Source organism: Lacerta agilis, chromosome Z (genome assembly GCF_009819535.1).
Source record: "Lacerta agilis isolate rLacAgi1 chromosome Z, rLacAgi1.pri, whole genome shotgun sequence".
Lineage (NCBI taxonomy): Eukaryota > Metazoa > Chordata > Lepidosauria > Squamata > Lacertidae > Lacerta > Lacerta agilis.
The window spans coordinates 37338592-37358710 of record NC_046331.1 but is presented as its reverse complement, the minus strand read 5'-3'; the positions used below and the strand labels follow the sequence as shown (position 1 = coordinate 37358710).

The 20119-nt window shown below is 44.2% G+C and overlaps 1 protein-coding gene and 1 long non-coding RNA gene across 2 annotated transcripts in view; both read right to left on the bottom strand.

Annotated features, from left to right (window-relative positions):
- Window positions 1-2827: 2827 nt before the first annotated feature.
- On the bottom strand, window positions 2828-7191 carry LOC117040169. Its single transcript, XR_004425824.1, has 3 exons — window positions 7019-7191; window positions 6332-6437; window positions 2828-3803 (listed from the first exon to the last, which is right to left on the bottom strand). It is a non-coding gene; the product is annotated as an uncharacterized LOC117040169 (long non-coding RNA).
- Window positions 7192-7899: 708 nt separating this feature from the next.
- Window positions 7900-20119, bottom strand: part of KIAA1210 (KIAA1210 ortholog) — a 30668-nt gene continuing 18448 nt past the window's right edge. The window contains exons 5-12 of the mRNA XM_033138272.1: window positions 19441-19537; window positions 17364-17522; window positions 14593-14658; window positions 13505-13714; window positions 12581-12686; window positions 10671-12263; window positions 8510-8694; window positions 7900-8103 (exon numbers count right to left, since the gene is read on the bottom strand). Of these exons, the coding sequence (XP_032994163.1) occupies window positions 7900-8103; window positions 8510-8694; window positions 10671-12263; window positions 12581-12686; window positions 13505-13714; window positions 14593-14658; window positions 17364-17522; window positions 19441-19537 (2620 nt within the window). The remainder of the gene's footprint in view (window positions 8104-8509; window positions 8695-10670; window positions 12264-12580; window positions 12687-13504; window positions 13715-14592; window positions 14659-17363; window positions 17523-19440; window positions 19538-20119) is intronic.

Here is a 20119-nt window from a genome sequence, read left to right as displayed (position 1 = left end):
GAATTAGATACAAATGCAGGGCCTGCTAGAGCTTCTACACCTTGGGTAGTATGCTGGGAAAAAAATACTGTGTGCTTGCCGGGCTCATGCCAGCTAGTCAACTTCCATTTCTTCCATTGCTTCCATTGCTTTCATTTCTTTTCATTTCATTTCATTTCATTTCTTCCATTGCTTTCAGTTGGACATGCAATACACAGTCCTATGCAGATGTTCATAAGGCTTACTCTCTGAAGCTATTGCATATTTCACTAGAAATACTAGAGAGTTCTGTGATAGGTGTGCAGATAGCAGCCCTCCAGCACAAACCAATGCATGTTTACTTGGAAACAAGTCTCACTACTTCCGTTGGGACTAACAATCACAATCCTAAGCATGTCTACTCAAAAGTAAAAAAAAAAAATTACAATATCCTTTTTTGCTTTAATAAAATTTTATGGGTTTTTTTTAACAATTTAACGAATTCAGTTCAATTTTAGTACAATATTCCCTTATAATTTTGGCTTCCCGCCCTTTATTCCGTGATGTTTCAATTCAAATCATTCATCTACTGCCATAAAAGTAATATTTCTCCAAAACATATATCTTACATTACATTCCTTTATCATCCCTCAAGTCCTGCCTGTGATTTCATTTGACTATAGTATTTTCTCAGATAATCTGAAAAGGGTCCTTTCCCAGGTTGACGAGTCCCATCTGCCCCTCACTTCCCTCCACAGCATGTGCAGAAACCTTCTTCTTGACCATTGGACCCACTATTGGTCTTGTATGCTCAATTCACCAGAGCCTCTCTTCATATGCAGGGGAAGTGCCTAACTCACCAAGGGTTTGAGAACCATCAACTGCCCTCACCTGGTTTAGTCAGCCAGTCAAAGCCTTTTCCTGTGGTGTGGCTGCTGTCAGTGTTGCAATGTTGTCATGCTGACAGTTTCTAGGAGCCACAGGTGAGCTCTGAGTGCAGGGTGGGGGCCAAAGATGGACAAACTACCTCAGAAGGAGCACAACATTTCCCCCACCAGAGGTACTCCACACACTTCTTAGCAGAACTTCCTCCCAGGAAAACGTGCAAGGGATTGCAGCCTAAAGTAATTTCTAGTGAATCCAATGGGACTTAAGATGCATGGGATTGCAGCCTGAACTACAACTAACATAAACCAAACCAGGGCCACACATTAAACAGAACAAGCTGATTTAGGGATTTTTTTATCCACAATGAAAAATTAATTGTATTTAAAAAGTGTCTATTGCCATTATAAAACAAAATAATAAAAAACTTTTCCGAAATGGTGTCTATTGCCCTCTACTGGCAGGCAAAGGGGAGGAACCCAACTGAAAACTTTCATAAATATCGATCTATTTAATGCTATAAACAGCATGTTTGCCTTTGGTTTAGCAAATGGGTGAGACAGGCAGTTGAAAGTAGCCCTCTTGGATATTTAAAGGTGTTGTGTGTGTTTTTTAAATGTGTTTCTCCCTGCCACCACAACAAACCAAAAAGTCAATTGTGACAAAAGAATTTAATAGTAAACAAAGTATGGGAACAAAATACAAAAAAAAAGAAAAAGAAAATGTGGTCCAGAAAGGCAAGGATTACAAAAACATATATACATTCCATACATTTCAAAAGAAACATTTCTTCTTCTTCTTCTTCTTTTTAAGAATAAGCAATAAAGAATAAAGAACCAAACAGAAACCAGGAATGTATTGATTTGTGTGTCCTTTACATAGTAGAAGGGGATCAGGAATGGCAGGACACCACCCCAAGCCAATAGCCCACCAGCACTATACTATTAAAGTGGTATCATACCACTTTAAACTGTCATGGCTTCCCCCGAAGAATCCTGAAAGATGTGGTTTGTTAAGGGCAATGAGAGTTGTTAGGAAACCCTCTCAGAGCTACAATTCCGAGTGTTCCTTAGGAAGAAGGATTGATTGTTAAACCGGTTTAGGAACTGTAGCACTGTGAAGGGAACAGGAGTCAACTCTCGGTACCCATGGCAAAGTTACCAGGATTCTTTGGGGGAAGCCACAGCTGTTTAAAGTGGTATGATACTGCTTTAAATAACTAGTGCAAAAGGAATACATCATTATGTGTAGAGCAGCCTCTGCCAACTTGGTGCCTTCCAGGTGTTTTGGACTACAAGCCCCATCAGCCTTTGCCAGCATGTGCTAACTGGAGCTGATGGGAGTTGTAGTTCAAAACATCTGAAGGGCACCAGGTTAGCAAAGGCTGGTATCGGAAGTTGATCCCAAGTTAGAATTTCACAGCCAGTTTCTTGGACTGGGGCTCAAAAGGGTCATAAGGAACAGGGGAAGACCTGAGCAACTATAAGGCTTCCTGTTTTCCTTGGAAGGGAACAGGAACAACCTATCCACTTCATCCATCGCCAGCAACAAGATGCTTTGGAAGATCTGAGGGGCTGCAGCAGATTCAGATTCTGAGTATGTGCAGCCAGAAAACTCAACTCTGCTTGGTGTTACGTACGCTCTTTACAATGCATAACTGGTTCAGACATCTATGCCAAAGCCTGCAAAAAAATATTAAACTAGATTTGTTGTATTTGCAGGCAGTTCTGGACATTCCTGAATGGTTGAACCAAGTGCTATTTTACTGGCAATCATGCATCGCCAAGAGCAGCACTATCCAGCTGTGCCCTTTCCCACAAATACACACACCTTGAAGTCATGGCTGCTATTCTGCTGCCTGTATAGGTAAAAACTATGCTGTGCAGCATTAGATGGGGTCCAGAAAGAGAGGGGATTCAGTTCTTTGACAGGCAGCCCAGACACTATGTATTTCTGTTTGGGAAAAATGGAGTTGAAAGAGTTACCATTGGGTCTCCACACAAGGGCAGTCAATGTGATGACCTCCAGATGATGCTAGGACTACAAATTCCATCACCCTTTACCAATGGTCCCACTTGCCAGGGCGGATTGAGTTGTAGTCCAGCATCTTGAGAGCACCACATTGGGTACCTCTTCCATTGAGCAACAAGTACTTTGGAATGACTCTAAACATCTGGAAAATCGGTACAATCCCTCTCCTTGCACAGCCATATCTCCCATACAATAGGAAGTCTGTGTGTGAGAGATGTCTTGGGTTACTATCAAAGCAGGCACTGGTGTTGCACTTGCTCTTAGAAAACTAAGTTCACCATTTGAAGAACAGAACACAGCCACCATCTTTGTAGCCTCACCTTCAGCCACTGACAATCCAGGGCCTGCTTAGAGTTTCAGTTTTTTTGGCAGAAAACAGAAAAGCCAGAAATACCAGCACAATATTTTCCATCCAGTGCAGGAATACTGTGTCTCAGGTGTAGGATAAGTTGCCTTTTTTAATGGGAAATGTGTAATAACCTTCAAGGTCCTTCTCAGCAGAGTCTTTGACCTTAACACTGACACTGTAACATATGGCCAAAGATTCCTGGAGCAATTACTGTCTTACAGTGAAAAGCACCCAGTGTATTAATAATTCCAATGGTTACCCTCGTGTTAAATGTGTGGTAGAAATTACCCACCCCCAATTCACCAGTGCTTCCCATCATCCCTCCAAACCCTCAGTAAATGATCACAGTGAAGACATTAGTATATGCTATATTAATGCAGCTATTGGCAGTGTAGACAAGGTCTTCTGAATGGCTACTGAACAATCTGAGGCATTTCACTCCATGCTTTGGCCTTTTTCCTGGCCAGAGAAAGCCAAGGTGGCTCAGCAGGGCTGCATGATGACATTGGTAGGCTTGGCAATGGCCTCGTTTCCTTTTCCATTTGAGGGGCTTCCTGAGGCGTTGTTCTAACAGGTGTTGCTGGGGGGGGGAGGAAAGGAGGACAATAAGTAGGCTCTATGAGGCTGAAGAACACTCCCCAAGCATCACCCTTTGGAAATGACCACCAAAGCAGAACTGGAACCACCACAAAACATGCTGCCACCACCCCCAACTTGGACAGTTGCTACAGAAGGATACCATGGTTGATGCTATTAAAAGCTGCTGACAGGTCAAGGAGAATCAACAGGGACACATTTCTCCTGCCTCTCTCCTGACAAAAATCAATATACAGAGCAACCTAAGCACTTTCTGTGTTAAAATTGGGTCTAAACACCAGTTGAAATGGATCTAGAAAATCAGTTTCCTCTGAGAAAGCAAGGATCTGGTCCTTCACCACCCGCTTAAGAACCTTGCCCAAGAAGGAGAGACTGACAACAGGCAGGAAATTGCTTAGATTTTCCGAATCCAGGGAGGGTTTCTTAAGGAGTGGTCTTATCATTGCCTCCTTCAAGCAAGCAGGAACCACCTCCTCTCACAAGAAAACATTAATCTCCTCCCTGGCCCAGCCAGCTGTCTCCTCCCTGCTAGTTTTTATCGGCCAAGAGGGCCAAGGGTTCAGAGCACAAGCGGTCGCTCTGACCGATCCAAGTGCTATGTCTGTGTCCTTGGGCCTTACTGAAACTCATCCAACAGGACAAAGCAGTGCCAAGGAACCCCCTTGAGATTAATCTGTGTAACATTGAAGACGGGTTCTCAGCAGATGCAAGTGATTTAGTCTTCAAAATGCTTTGTCAACAAGTCACAGTGAGCTATGATCAGTTTCGCTACCTCCTTTGGGCCAGACTGTAAAAGGTCTCATACTACCCAGGAAAGTTTTGCATAATAAGGATGCAATCCCTAGCTAGCAGGATGAGCGGTCAAGGATGATGCGAACTGTAGCCCAACAACTGCTGGGAACCCAAGTTTGAGAAACACTGGCTTAAAACAATAATGGAGAAGCTGTAGCCCTCCAGAGTTTGTTGGACTCTAAAACCCATCAGCCCCAACCAGCAAGGATGGTGGGAACTGGATTCCAACAGCACCTGGAGGGCTGCAGGTTCCCCATCCCTTGGTTAGGGCATGGCTTCCTGATCCTGGAAAGTGAGGGTCATCAGAGTGCAGGAATTATTGTTCTCTTCAATTAAGGGTTGGAGACTGGTGCCTGTGTCGCTGTGCGTCAAGAAACTGTGGTTAAGGCAGAGTAAGAAGGGGAAGAAGAGCTATAGCTCATCTACTTTGTATGTAGAAGGTCCCAGCTTCAATCCCTGGCAATCCTTGGGAGAGGCTCTGCCTAAAGTCCTGGGTGGCTGCTGCCTATCAGGGTAGACAGCACCAAATTAGAAAGATCCATGGTCTGATTAAGTAAAAGGCAGTTTTCTAAATTCACAAAGAGATGTGAAATTCTGCTGGAAGGATGGAAAACATGTTGAAGGGGAGGTAGTGGATCTGCTTTCCTGCAAGAACTGTCAATGCTGTGCCTCCACCTGTGCTTTGCTTGTTTATTTGTAAATAAGTCATATGTCCTGGGTGATCAAGGGTTGTCTAGGCTAACCTCCCACCATGCAGGAACATTCTTCAAAATGAACCCAAGTCTCAGTGAAGACTGCCCCTGGAGTTTTTCACTGCCCCTGGAAGAATTGCATGCATGCATCGTCCTGCAAATGTGAGAAAGTGAGGAGGAATTAAATAACCTTTTAATGAGGGTGAAAGAGGAGAGCGCAAAATATGGTCTGAAGCTCAACATAAAAAACTAAGATCATTGCCACTGGTCCCACCACCTCCTGGCAAATAGAAGGGGAAGAAATGGAGGCAGTGAAAGATTTTACTTTCTTGGGCTCCATGATCACTGCAGATGGTGACAGCAGTCACTAAATTAAAAGACGCCTGCTTCTTGGGAGAAAAGCAATGACAAACCTAGACAGCATCTTAAAAAGCAGAGACATCACCTTGCCAACAAAGGTCCGTATAGTTAAAGCTATGGTTTCCCCAGTAGTAATGTATGGAAGTGAGAGCTGGACCATAAAGAAGACTGATTGCCAAAGAATTGATGGTTTTGAATTATGATGCTGTAGGAGACTCTTGAGAGTCCCATGGACTGCAAAAAGCTCAAACTTATCCATCCTTAAAGAAATCAGCCCTGAGTGCTCACTGGAAGGACAGATCCTGAAGTTGAGGCTCCAGTACTTTGGCAACCTCATGAGACCCTGATGTTGGGAAAGATGAAGGGCACAAGGAGAAGGGGATGACAGAGGATGAGATGGTTGGACAGTGTTCTCGAAGCGACTAGCATGAGTTTGGCCAAACTGCGGGAGGCAGTGAAAGATAGGCGTGCCTGGCGTGCTCTGGTCCATGGGGTCACGAAGAGTCGGACACGACTGAACGAATTGTTCTGCAATATATCCAAATATAGCTACTAATTCCATCCAAGCACGGTGCTATATCGAAGTTTCAACATCCCTTCCATATTAGCTGAGCTCAATGGGGGAAGTTTAAATAACCACTCCTGTTCTTTTTTCAGTTTTTAATACCTTTTGTAGCTGATGGAGCCATCTTCAACTGGATTTTACTCTCAAGTGCACGTATTTGAGGAGCGCTGGTCTTCTTCAGTAAATTCTCACTGGTAAAATTTGTTTGCTATAAGGCAAAAAAAGAAGAATGCAATTCATGCACTGCAGAGCAGATGAAGCTTGAGTGACTTAAGTCCATTGACTTCAATTAGTAACGTATGACTAGTGTTGGATTTCACCCAATGGTTTTTTCCAGTTTAACAAACAATGGTTTAGAAAGTTGGGAGTAAGCTTCAGGCCCAGGCACTCCTTTTCCCTTCTTCCCATTGCAATTGCATCCTAATTACTACTGAAATAGGGAACTCTGGTTTAATGTCAGTGTATTAATCAGGGCTCTAAGCCGCAGTCAAATCCTTGTTTAAGTGCCTAGTAAGCAAACCAACACAAATCCAGATGGATTCTTCCTACACTGCAGCTTGTATGCCACTTTGCAAGTCATCATCAAAATCCCATCACTAAACTTACATGCAAATTAGAAATTATAAAAATCTAAAACGGAGCAGCATTTGAAAAACGCATAAACATTTTAAGAGCCAGCCTAACTTCAGCCAGCCTAACTTCATCAATACAGGCTCAGTTCCCACTTTTGTCCAATATATCAGACCCCGGAGACGAAAGACATAAAAAGTAACTCTGATTTATATAAACCAGGGTTGAAGCATCAAAGGGGAGTGTAGACTTGGCACTGGCTTCTGGCTTCCTAAACAAAGATTTACCAAGCCAGGACTGTTCCATCCGAAAGAGATGAATGGGTTGGCTGAGCCATGAACAGTTTCTGTGCATAAAGTACTCCCACAAAAGTCATAGAAACAAAAGAAAGTGACTTATACTGAGAAAGACTTCTGCTCCATCCACTGACTAACAGTAGTTTTCCAAGGTTACAAGACTCACAGCCTCTTCTGTTGACTCTCACAGATTCAGAGTCAGCCCCCAACAGGAAACAGGGTAGCATCAGGACATGCAACAGGACACAGACACCACGACATACATAATGAATACAATGCCCTGGAACAGGGTTTCCTAAACGTGGGTCTCCTGCTGTTTTGGGACTATAATTCCCATCATCCCCTGACCACTGGTCCTGCTAGCTAGGGATAATGGGAGCTACAGTCCAAAAACAAGTGGAGACCCAAGTTTAGGAAACCCTGCCTTAGAGACCATTATACCGAGGAGAGGGTGAAGGACTCAGGAAGTCATATGCTCAACCTCCATAGGTATTGCTATGGTAACCCAGTGCACCTGGAAGCCTTATCTCAGAACATCAAGACATGTGGGATGTGCTCCTCAGCACATGAGCCCAAGCACTGTGTAATTTAACCCACTGTTCACATGACACCAACACTAAGCTCCCTACACACAAACCCAGAGACCATGTCTAAACTAAGCAGTATGTGCTTCCTTCCCTGCAATTGTCACAGTATTGAAGCCAAGTTTTGAAGAGTTAAGCTCTTAAAAATAAATAAATTCTGGTATCCAAAAGTATTGGTAAGAGTGGCCATGGCTCAGTGGCACAGCATACGCAGAAGGGCTCAGTTTAATTCCTGGTAGCCAAAGCTGAAAGGGTACTTGAGTAGTAGATGATGGGAAACAATGCTGGTTCTAGGTTCTGCAGAGGTGTTTCTTTGGACACCTCTTTGGCTCCTCTCTTGCTCTCCGAGGCACTGCTGCCCATTCCTTGCTCCACCTACCAAGGCCTGTGGATGGTGCAGCCGTGTCCCTTCGCTTGTCATTGCCTGCATGTTAATACACAGAAGGTGAACACAGGCAGTGACAGCAAAGTGGAGCAGGAAAGTAAATTTGTATGCAGAGTGTGGCAGTGGTCAGGGGCCAGGGCCTTAAAAAGAGCCCAGTAACACCTGCCCTTGGTGTTGGCCCTGGATTGGAAGAATCCTGCTTGAAACCTGAAGAGCCGCTGCCAGTCAGAGTAGGCAATACAGGCTAGATGGACAAACAGGCTGACCTGATGAAGCAGCTTTCTACATAACTTTTTTTAAAAAAATTAACTCATGTGACAAGGTGCACAATTACTGAAAATTAAAATCAGAAATAAAACAATCAGTCACCTCCGAGTATATCAAAGGAGAGCTTCCTACAAAATATTCCACTAAATGATATGAACAGGGGTCAATATGCACCTACCTTTTCCTGCTGAGAAACCCTGCTATGCTTCTCCCCTCCTTGTTCCGTTTTGGCAGAGGTTTTATCCTCCCATTTCTGTCCTTTCGCAAGAGGGTGACCCTGGAAGCCTTTCTGCTTTAGTTTTGCCATCAGAATCCATGCTGGTTCAGAGGACGTGCTTTCCAGGTGTGCAGCCGGGGTTTGCCCTAGGGGTTGGAGAGAAGCTGATCAAACTTACACAATGGCCTTCCTGATGCACCATGCAGCCTTAGTAAAAAAAAAAAAAAAAGCTGTTTGGGGACTGCAATTACACGATCACACAACTTAATCCACACACAGACAGGCACTATCGCAAATATGTAAGATTATTATTATTTATTATTATTAGTTCTTTAACCCCCTTTATTGATCCAGACTCTGCAAAGTGCATAATTCCAAGCAGAGGAATTCAAATCATGTCAATACACAGCTGAACAGCAAACCGTGCATTACAGTTATTCAAAGTCTCAAACGTTAAAATGCATCCTAAAAACTGCATTCATGCAGCTGCAAAATGCATGGATGACTTTTTGCAAAGAACACAAGTAAATCCAGCCCACAGACATGCTCTAAACCTCTGTTGTTTAGAGAAAGAAAGAAAGAAAGAAAGAAAGAAAGAAAGAAAGAAAGAAGGAAGGAAGTTACAGTAAGTGTCACACTTTATGGAAAGGTTTAATATATTATGTTTTTATATATGTTGGAAACCACCCAGAGTTGCTGGGGCAACCCAGTCAGTTGGGCAAGCTACTGTCTGTCTGTCTGTCTGTCTGTCTGTCATCTATCTATCATCTGTCTCTATCATCTACAGTGGTACCTCTGGTTACGTACTTAATTCGTTCCGGAGGTCCGTTCTTAACCTGAAACTGTTCTTAACCTGAAGCACCTCCTGCTGCCACTGCGCTGCCAGAGTACGATTTCTGTTCTTATCCTGAAGCAAAGTTCTTAACCTGAAGTGTTATTTCTGGGTTAGCGGAGTATGTCACCTGAAGCATATGTAACCCAAGGTACCACTCTATCTATCTATCTATCTATCATCAAAAAGTTTTACCTTTTTTACTCTTTAGCCCTTGAGTACACCCAGAAAAAAAGCACTGATGTCAGCCAGCCCTGGGGTGGCTCTCACATTAGGCAGCAGACTCAGGTATACTATTAAAGAGAAGCAAATTGCCAATAATTTAGTTTAAGCTTTTTCAAACCACCATAGAGGATGCCATATTGATTTTTAGCCTCAAACACCAAGACATCTCAGCAAAGGAGAGCCACAAGGGTGGTGAAGGGTCTGGAGGCCAAGTCCCATGAGGGAAGAGGGTTATTGATTTTGTTTGTTACTATGCTGTGCATTTTTGTGTTTTTATATTGTAAGCAGCCCCATGATCCTTGGAGGAAAGGGGATATAGAAAAACAATTAATTAATTATAGTGTGGTCTGTGCATATCAACTCACAAACCAGCCCCATTTCCACTCAGGAAAGTGAGTGTATAATTGAAGCAGTAGTTAACAAACTACATATTAAGTTTAAAGGGGGAAAACGTATTTAAAAAAATAATAATATCCTGGGACATGGAAGAACAGGATTTCATACCAGCTTTTAAAATGTTCAGAGTGATTTTAAAAAACTGTTCAAGCTATGGTTCAGATGATCTATTTCTAACTGACGTAGTGCTTGATGGATTTTTGGAATGAATCTCAAATATAAACTCAAATGTTTTTATCGGTTTATTATGTCACAAAGTTCTGTGAACTTGAAATTGCATATGTACATAAAAATAACAATTTAAATGTCCACTGTGTCCACAGAACCTGTATAAAAACATGGTTTTCTGAATGTATATTCAGGGGTGGGATTTTGGCATAAATGCAATCTACACATTAAGAAATAAAGGTAATTATGTACACAAAATACAGACAACTTGTTGAACTACAACTCCCATCGTACATGAGCACTAGCTATGCTGGCTCAGGCCAATGGGAGCTGGATTCCAGCAACATCTGTTGGGCGACATGCAGGTGTTTGCAGCATGAAACACAGCTGTTTCCCACATCTGCCATAACGTGTAGCACTCTCCTGAGCATTCATGCATTACCAAGCAGCCAACAAGCAGATGCATTTAAAGCAACCTGCTTGTATAAAAAACACAAATACCTGAGAGCTTACCTATCTGCTGCTTGGCTTCATCTTCGTCAGGTTTGCTGGCTTTGATTGGGTGGTTCTCCTTTTGGAAGGTGGGTTTTGGAACCGAAGCTTTAGTGCCACCAGTCAGATTTTGGGGAGGCTTCCCAGAACTCGGTGGCATCAGATCTTCTTTGACCAAGGTGGAAGAGGTTCCTGGAACCACAGATGTCAGCTGATTTGCAGGCTCGTGATGCTTCTGCTGGGTTCGGTATTTCAATAGAGAGGGTGTTCTCCTCAGCTTAACCCCAAATGGGCTCTCACGGTCAAGCGTCTCTTCTTTTGGCCATTCATTTGCAGAATTTAAGTTGGCGCCAACAGTCCCATTGCCCTTGTCAAGACACTCTGGGCTCCTTACTATATATCCCTCTGCGGCTGCATCTAACTGGGGCATTCCTTCAAACAACTCTGGTCTTATGGGTGAAGATGGGGTGCTTCCAGGGCAGGAACTATCCATGGAACTTGAACCCCCCGAAAGAGACCTCTGCCAGGCTGATGCAATGGTGAACCTGGCAGGCTTAGCAGAAGTGGACTTTGGGTGGGCCTTGGCAATCTCATCTGGACCTTTGCTTTCTTCCATTTTCACACTTCCTGGTAAGTCTCCAGCCTTGTCACCAGAACTGCTGCTTTTAGGAGCAACCTTGGGGGATCCTGCAGAGGCCAGACCTACCAGAGAAGGGTTGCTCAGGTTTCTAAAGGTGGCATCCTCTTGCCCGCCTCGGCTGCTGTTCAAATCAGAACAATGTGGTTCATTTGGGTGGAAAGGTTTCTCACTCATGGCACTCTGAAGCGGAAGCTCATCTACTTGGGCATCTGAAATGGCTGGTCCTCCCTGCGGAAAGGCTGTTTGCTTTGTGTGGCCTTTGCACAGTTGACTTTCCATATCTGCAGACTGTCCTCCTGTAACTTCTTTGGGTGTCTGGTGTTTTTCAAGGGCCGAGGCTACGGCCTTCTCTGCTTCTGAGGGAGCCTCCATAGTGGATGCAGAAAACTGTGGACTGTGTAGTGCAGGGGCTGCCTGAAGCGTGACCAAGCTGTCCCCGTCACCAAGTCCATCTTCTGCTTTATAAATATGTATTGCATCACTGCCATCACTAGAGTCTTTTGCTTTTTGATCTACAGGTTGTAGGCAAGGTACGTTGTGACACTCTTCTGCTGCATCAAGGTCCTTAGCCATGCTATTCCCAGGCAAGGCAACATCTAAGCATCTAATATCTTCTGTTTCAGGCTGCAAAGGTTCAACATTCTCAATGATCTCTTTCACGGAGCTCTGTGAGTTTGATGTGAGGTTATCAGTTGGTTGCCCAGTTGTTTTCACCCCTTCCTCCTCCATCTCTTCTTCTTTGTGCTTTGTTTGAGAGGACTGTGCATTTGGACAGGACACTGTTACAGAAGCCTGGAGATCTGTTTCCAGACGGTTCTGGTTCTCAGATTCTAATCTGCAATTCTCCTCAGCACCAGGGCCAGTATTCCAAGAATAATGCAACGCATCAGAGGCCCTTGTCATGGATAATGCATCATTAGTCTGACTCCCATTTAAGTTACTGGTATTCTGGATTGATAGGCCTATGTAAGAAAGGAGGAGAGAAGAAGATGGTTAAAGAACACAAGAAGCTGAGTCAGATCATTGGGTCCATGTCATGGACTGGCTGGATGCAGAGGAATGGTGGGAGGTACCAGCTGCAGGGTTTCACACAGAAGTCTTTCCCAGATGCTGGTAACTGAACCTGGGACCTTTTGCATTGCAAACAATTTATTCTTCCATAGGTCTCTGGTCTGCAGAACCAATACAAACCTCAATACTCTTCCCCACACTCTTCCACATGTGCTGGCAAATGCGTGATCACACTCTTGCACACACACACATACACGGAGGCCATTACCTGGCCAGCCCCCCTCTTTTCTACCATCTTCTTCAAGTAATTTTTCATGGCCTGATTTTCCTTCTATGGGTTTGAGAAGGCCTTGCTGTTTTGCCACCTCTTCTACCTATTGTGAAAGAGAAAGACAGTTCAGACAATTTGCAGAGGGCATAGATTCCATTTTTTAAACTGAACATAAACAAAAAGGCTTTCAACCAACAAAAAGGGGTTTGGGGGTTAATCAGCTGCCTGCCTTTTTAACCAGCCAACCAATTTCACAATGTAATACTGAAAGGTGCTGTTGGGAACTTAGAATGGAAAGTGAAAGGGGGAAGTAATTCCTTTGTTTTGCATCAAACTTTTATTCTTCAAGAGATTCTGTACAAGATCCAAAGAGAACACTGTTGATGGAACGATAGGTAAAGGAAACTCGTTTAACACACCCCTTGACCTCAAGTCAGCTTACGACAATAGACCAATAAAATGTGGCAAAGTAGAATGGATAAAGTGGCATGAATCTAACACTTACCCTTTCCAAAGTCTGGCAGACTACAAAAATTACAGACTACAAAAAACCATAAGGAAGAATCTCTTCCAAAAGAACCAGGAAGGAATTGGATTATCCCTCATATCTTCTTTTAAAAAAAAACTACCAACAACCTACAAGAAGAAAACTAGCCCATCCATTCCTTGTGAGGCTAGTTTTCTTCTTGCAATTAATAAAAAAGGCAACATTTCAAAATGCAATGCTCCCCATCAGTAACCCAAGGTAGTACAGTCCTTGCTGTCAGCTCAGCATTCTGATGCCTCACTCTGCTGCAAGCATTGACGAGACCTGGGCAAGAACATTCTTGGAGCAGAGTCCTGTGTGAATATCGTAACAAACAGGAAGGCTCATAAGAGAATCTCTTCCAAAAGAACCACCAACCTCCAGAAGGCACTTACTGAAATAACTTGGTTTTTGTGAATGAAGGCTTTCTGTTTTCGCGGGTTTATTGCAATCTTGTGCTTGGCTGCAGAGGTGTTGAGGCAGCCCAGTGGAGTGGGTGGACTGCTGAAATCGACAGGAAGCAAGTGGCAGCATGGCAAGGTAGGACTCCCAACAACTGCAGAGGATTGTGGGCTAAGGGGTCTGGAGGCAGATTCTGAGGTGACCTGAAAAATGCAGACAGACAAGTTTAATATGTTTCAGGCCTCCCCTATATATGTGATTATTGTGCTAAAACAACAACAACAACAACAATGTGGCCTAGATGGGTTCAGAAGCTAAAATACTCAGATGTAAGCACGTAACAAACATTATAAGTAGGTAAGATTCCACCTTTAGACCTGGGAAAATTACCGCACAGAAGTAGGCTGTTGTCCAATCAAGCGAGTGTAATATTGTTGATAGAGATTGCTGGACTGTACACACTTTGAAAGTTAAGGATTCCAATCCCCACAAAACTCACAGGCTGAACTTAGGTCGGACATTGGCCTGGTGTGCACAAGGTGGGTCCCATCTATGCTATACTGTACATTTAAATCAACACCACACAATTTTAAACAGCCGTGGCTCCCCCCCCCCCCCCGAAGAATCCTAGGAACTGTAAGTTTGTTCAGGGTGCTGAGAATTATAGCAGATCCCTATTCCCCTCACAGAGCTACAGTTCCCAGAGTTCCATTTAAAAGACCTATTTCATAATGCTACTAAAAGAAGAAGAAAAAAGCAAAGGCACCACAGACATGGCAGTCACCCAGCACAAGCCTTATACATAAAACAACCAATTAAACCAAAGCACCATTTATTTCTACAGCTCAGTTTACAATTAGCCCCCGAAGGCAGAATGAAAGAAAGAAAGAAAGAAAGAAAGAAAGAAAGAAAGAAAGAAAGAAAGAAAGAAAGAAAGAAAGAAAGACAAGGTCTTTCAGACCCATGTGAAGCTATGGAGGAACGGGGTCTGTCTCGTTTCGTGTGGGATTGAATTCCGCCACCACAGGAAAAGTACAAAAGGCTGCCACTTCAGAAGCAGCTGGAAAAATTGACTATTTACCTGGTCATCTTCACTGTCTGTGCCACCTAAACTCAAAGAGTTATAGCGCTGGGCGGGGATTGAGGACTGCAGGATAAAACAAGGGAAAGGGATAAGTCAGGGAAGCATGGTGCTGGCATAGCGTTCTCCAGGATAGCACATAAAAAGGACAGTTATGAGAAAACACAAAGGGGGTGGGGGAAATCGGGGGTGGGGGGAGGAATGTCAACACAGCATCCATCTCTCATGCATATATGACAATATTGCCAGCAACTATCCTTGTACTGCCAAAATAGCTGCCACTAGGACAGGTGGCGATGTACTTGTTGCTATTATATCCCACCTTTTCTGCAAGGTGCTCAAGGTGAAATACACCCAGTGCTTTCCCCCCCTAAAAAAAATGTTTCATTTTCCTACTCATATTGAAATACTGCCCCTCAATGAGGCTAAACTTAGATTCACAAAATGTTTAGGGTACCCCTGCGTGCCCCCAGGAAAAAAAGCACTGCATACACCCTTCTCCCACTTTCCATTTTATCCTCAACAGTAGGCCTAACCCTGTAAGGTAGGCTAGGCTGAAAGACTGTGGGCGGCAGCCAGGGGACTTCATAGCTGAGTGGGGAGTTGAACCCCTCCAGCGCTCTTCAGGAAAGGGCCTGTGCAGAGCAAGGACAAATGTTTTCAATACACTACTGCTTCCGAAGCTTTGGGGTGCACTGGAAAGCTTTGGCCAAGTCTCCTTAAAGTTCTTAATCACGATAGCTAGCTATGGCCTCCAGCAGCAGAGGCAGCGGGCCTCTGTTGCTATGCAACAACAACCGCGGAAGAGGACCCTTGCCCCCATGCCCTGCTTCTGGCCATCCCAGAGGCATCTGGCTTGCCGCTGTGTAAAAGAGGATGCAAGACTAGACAGTCATTTGGTCTGCTTCAGCAGGGCCCTCCTGAGTACTGTATTCTCTGTTTTGGCTTCATGAGACATCTCCAAATCAGTTTCGTATGAAGGTAAAGGGGGCACAGGGGCCTTAAAACCACAAGCTGCAAGCTGCAATTTCTATGGGTGGTTTTCTGTGAAAGAGTTCCCTATGAAGAGGGATTGACCATGAAACCACTCTGAGCACTGTGGCTCTGTCAGGGAAATAAGGTATCCTGGAAACACTCAAGCACCCTCTAGAAACTACGAATCCCAGGATTCTCTGTAGGAACTGTTTAAAATGGCATGATACTGCTTTAAACGTATAGTGCAGATAGGGTCTAATTTCAGGTCATTAATTTCAGTGAGTCTACTCTGAGTAGGACTTCGTTGAATACAACCCTATGTTTCTTCCACACTTCAAGAACACTCGGCATGCATTTCAGTGCCACCACTTTGTAAAGTAAGAAGGGCTCCAGCAGACCAATGTCTTTCTCCCCACCAGTGTTAGAAACTGAAATATGACAGCTAGGAGCTAAATGGCACCTTAAACCTAAGTTACAGGCGCAACAATGGAATGTCTAAGCACACTTTTATAACAAGAATACAAAGCTGAAAATGAATGAACTGCAGCTGAAATATTATGTTCATTTTTCACATGGTCTAGTCCTTCCCCTGCCCACCCCCCACCCCCCAATATTCTTAAGAGCATCTCTTCTCCAGCCTTCAGAGAGTAACCAGAAGTGGGGAGGCTGAAAAAGGTCCTGATTTCCTTCCACTCTGCAATTTTAATCTGAAATCTTAGGCGCAGTACTGTTCCCAGAGCTCAGAAACTGCTCGCACTAATGAAATTCCCCATCTCAAAATGTGCCAAGAACAATGGGAGTTTCAAACCCTTCTCCCCACCCTTATTCATATTGTGTGTGTGTGTATGTACACACACACACACACACACACACACCAGTAGCGGTTCAGTCATGCTGACCACATGACCCAGAAAACTGTCTGTGGACAAATGCCGGCACTCTCAGCCTAAAAAGCAAGATGAGCGCTGGACTTAACCATCCAGGGGTCCTTTACTTTTACCCTGTAACACACACACACACACACACATACACACACACTTTTCTTTTCTTTTCTTGATTTGAGGACTGGATTAAAAAGCGGGGGGGGGGGAACCATCATGACCATAAAGATTTGGAGAACTATCTCAGGTTTTGTCCAAATTAATATTAAATAAAGCTGGAATGGAAGAAAAGGAAATGAAATGTGTAGTTAAACATTTGCTGTTGCCTGCGAAATGGCAGAGGCACCACATCTCATGATACAATAGTCCTATCCGGGCATTATCCTTCACATGATTAAACAGTGGTGCCATGGTTATAACACCGCAGGCCAAGGTTTAAATCCCCACCCAGCCATAAAGTTCATGGCGTGATCTTGGGGCAGTTATACTCTGTTAGCCTAAGCTACTTCACAGGGCTGTTGTGAGGATAAAACAGGGGTGGAAGGGGAGGGAGAACAATGTACCATGCCTTGATAAACTTGGAGGAAAGTGGTATTATAAGTGAAATAGTGCAATTTAAAATGTGTGAAGGAGAGAGCAGGGCTGTGGCTTTGGCACTGTATGTCCTCGTCCCCTGTTGGAAGCATGATCATTCCCAGTGACTGGAAAACACACCCACACACCCCACGCAGGAGCCTACATGTATAGAGGACATGCTTCACATTCTGCAATGCCTGGATAGCCAGGACAGGGGCCAGCAGCATACCCCAGTCCATCTCCCCACACCTCAAGATCATTAATAGTGTGAGAAAAAGTGCCTGAATAGTGCTATTCTCTATTATTCCTTGTGTTCAAAAAGGGCCCAGCAGCACACACCTCGCTCACAGAACAAATCAGAACATCATGGAGGGTGGAGAGTTCCATAGGACTTCTGGGTAAGCCATCGTCTTCCGAAATGGCACCCACCTCTTCCATTCTCTTGCTGGGGATAACAAGCGGTGGCGATCCAAACATGAGGTTCTGCTGTAACCGAAGCTGTTTGGGTGGAAGGAAAGGAAGGAATAAAAGTACACAGGAGTCATCAAACATCGTTTTTAACTAGGAGGTGCAGCCCTCTTGGCAAGTACCATGTTGCTCAGGTTGCTTCTGTTTCCATTCTACCCTTACATTGCAACCTGGGCCAGCTCAAGAGAGTTTGGTACCCAAAGCCAAGGACAGGATGGTACTCTTCATTTCCACAGCTCTATATGCATTCAACCAACTGTCCTGAGAGCTGAATTGCTCTTCAACAGTGGCAATGATAGCAGCACCCTCCACTGTACCTGAGGACAGCAGGCTAGCTTTGTGGGCGACAGGATAGGACAGACCTTGGAGCACACAAACATAGTAATATTCCTATTGGCTCAATTACATCCTGGCAATTTCAGGTTGCACCACTGAGGTCGACTTGAAGCTCGTACATGTCAAAACCACTTCCACACAAAGCTGGACTTTTTACAATAAGGAAACTACTGGGGAAGTGCAATGGGAAGTGTGGGAAACATTTGCTCAGTACAACATCATCTAACCTGTATACCTGAAGGAGCGTATCCACCCCCATCATTCAGCCCGGACACTGAGATCCAGCGCCGAGGGCCTTCTGTCGGTTCCCTCACTGTGAGAAGCAAAACTACAGGGAACCAGGCAGAGGGCCTTCTCGGTAGTGGCGCCTGCCCTGTGGAACACCCTCCCATCAGAAATCAAGGGAATAAACAACTACCTGACATTCAGAAAATACCTGAAGGCAGCCCTGTTTAGGGAAGTTTTTAAACAGTGATGTTTTAAATGTATTTTAATGTTTGGCGGAAGCCGCCCAGAGTGGCTGGGGAGACCCAGCCAGATGGGCGGGGTACAAATAAATTATTTATTATTATTATTATTATTATTATTATTATTATTATTATTATCATCATCATCATCATCATCATCATCATCATATAACCTCCCAGCAAACAAATCTCAATAACAGGTCACCTGGAAGTGACCAAACTTCAAAATGTGATGCTGGTTGCAAAAACCAATAACTTTTTTATAACCAATAACAGTTTTTATTGGATATGTGGGCAAGAAATGAGTTCCTTATGTATTGGGCATAGCTTGTAATAATAATTGTATTGGGCATAGCTTGTAATAATAATAACATGCACATTACATGGAGACAGGGGAGAAACGTTCCAACAGTTGATCTCCAGCACTTCAAAGAACTCCTGGTGGGTAACTGAGGCCTGCTGTGTGGTCTCTCTAAAGCAGTGTCAATTGGCCTGAACTCTGAAATCTGTGGCATTTGTATCAACCCAATGAAAAATGTGCTCATTCAGAGAACAAACACACACACACACAAAAGGAGGGGGCAGAAACGAGCCAACGGCTGCTGTACAATATCTTCATTCAGTCAAATGTCTTGATGCACATCCTTGTGTGGAATTTGCATATATATATATATCCACAGCCACTCAAAGAATGACTTCTGACTTGGAAAAGGAAGTCGCTTTCACTATGCTGAAAGGTTTTAATTTGCCATGCTCCCATCCTAAAACATGACAACTGTGTCTCTTACTAATAATGGCACAGGCTTGGCAGCAAGCACGGGTCCAGAAGTCATTTTTCCAAGATACATGATAAAGGAAAGAGATGGAAGACTGAAGGCGGGGAGGTGTCCCAACAGCTGTCACTCCCCTCCCACCAGGCTTTAAAGGACAAGACTGAGTGAGCTCACTTGCGAGATTCTCTCGCCTTATGAGGCCACCATGCATTGAAACACATGCTCCTCCTTGGTGGGTGAATATGATCCCACTTACAATGGCAGCATCTGGTTCTCAGTAACAGAACTGTCCTGGAAGGAAAGGGGGATCTTGGAGAGTCCTCGGCTGAACCAAGAAACTACAACCCTCGGGAGAGGTGAAGGTCCTCTTACCTGCAAAGCTTTCACCTTCCCTGGGAGGTTTTCTTGCGAGGACGCTGTGAAAACACTGTCATGAGATAAGGCTTTGTTCCCCATGTTCCCTTTGGATCTGAAATGAGGGAAAGGGGCAGTTCAGACTTTTTTAAAAACAACAACAACTGTATTTTAATGCTTTTTTAAAAATGTTGTTTCTTTAAGTCACAGGTGGGGAAGCTATGACTCTCCAGATGATGCTGAAATCCAACTCCCAGCATCCTTAGCCACTGTCTTTGCTGGCAAGGGTTTATGGGACTGCTGGGAATTGGAGTCCAACAATGTCTGGATGGCTCCCATCTCTGCCTTACATTCTCCACATACACATACTAATTTTTACAACGGTCCTGTAAGGTAGGGCTGTATTTCTTACATACCATGCATAGGGCACCAAGGCTAAGAATTAGCAGCTTAAAAAGGCAATCAAAGTGTTCAAAGCTAAGCTGAGAAAGAGGCTTCCTGGGTCTTAGAGAGTAACTTAGAGAGCCAGTGTGGTGTAGTGGTTAAGAGCGGTAGATTCGTAATCTGGTGGACTGGGTTCACGTCTCTGCTCCTCCACATGCAGCTGCTGGGTGACCTTGGGCTAGTCACACTTCTCTGAAGTCTCTCAGCCCCACTCACCTCACAGAGTGTTTGTTGTGGGGGAGGAAGGGACAGG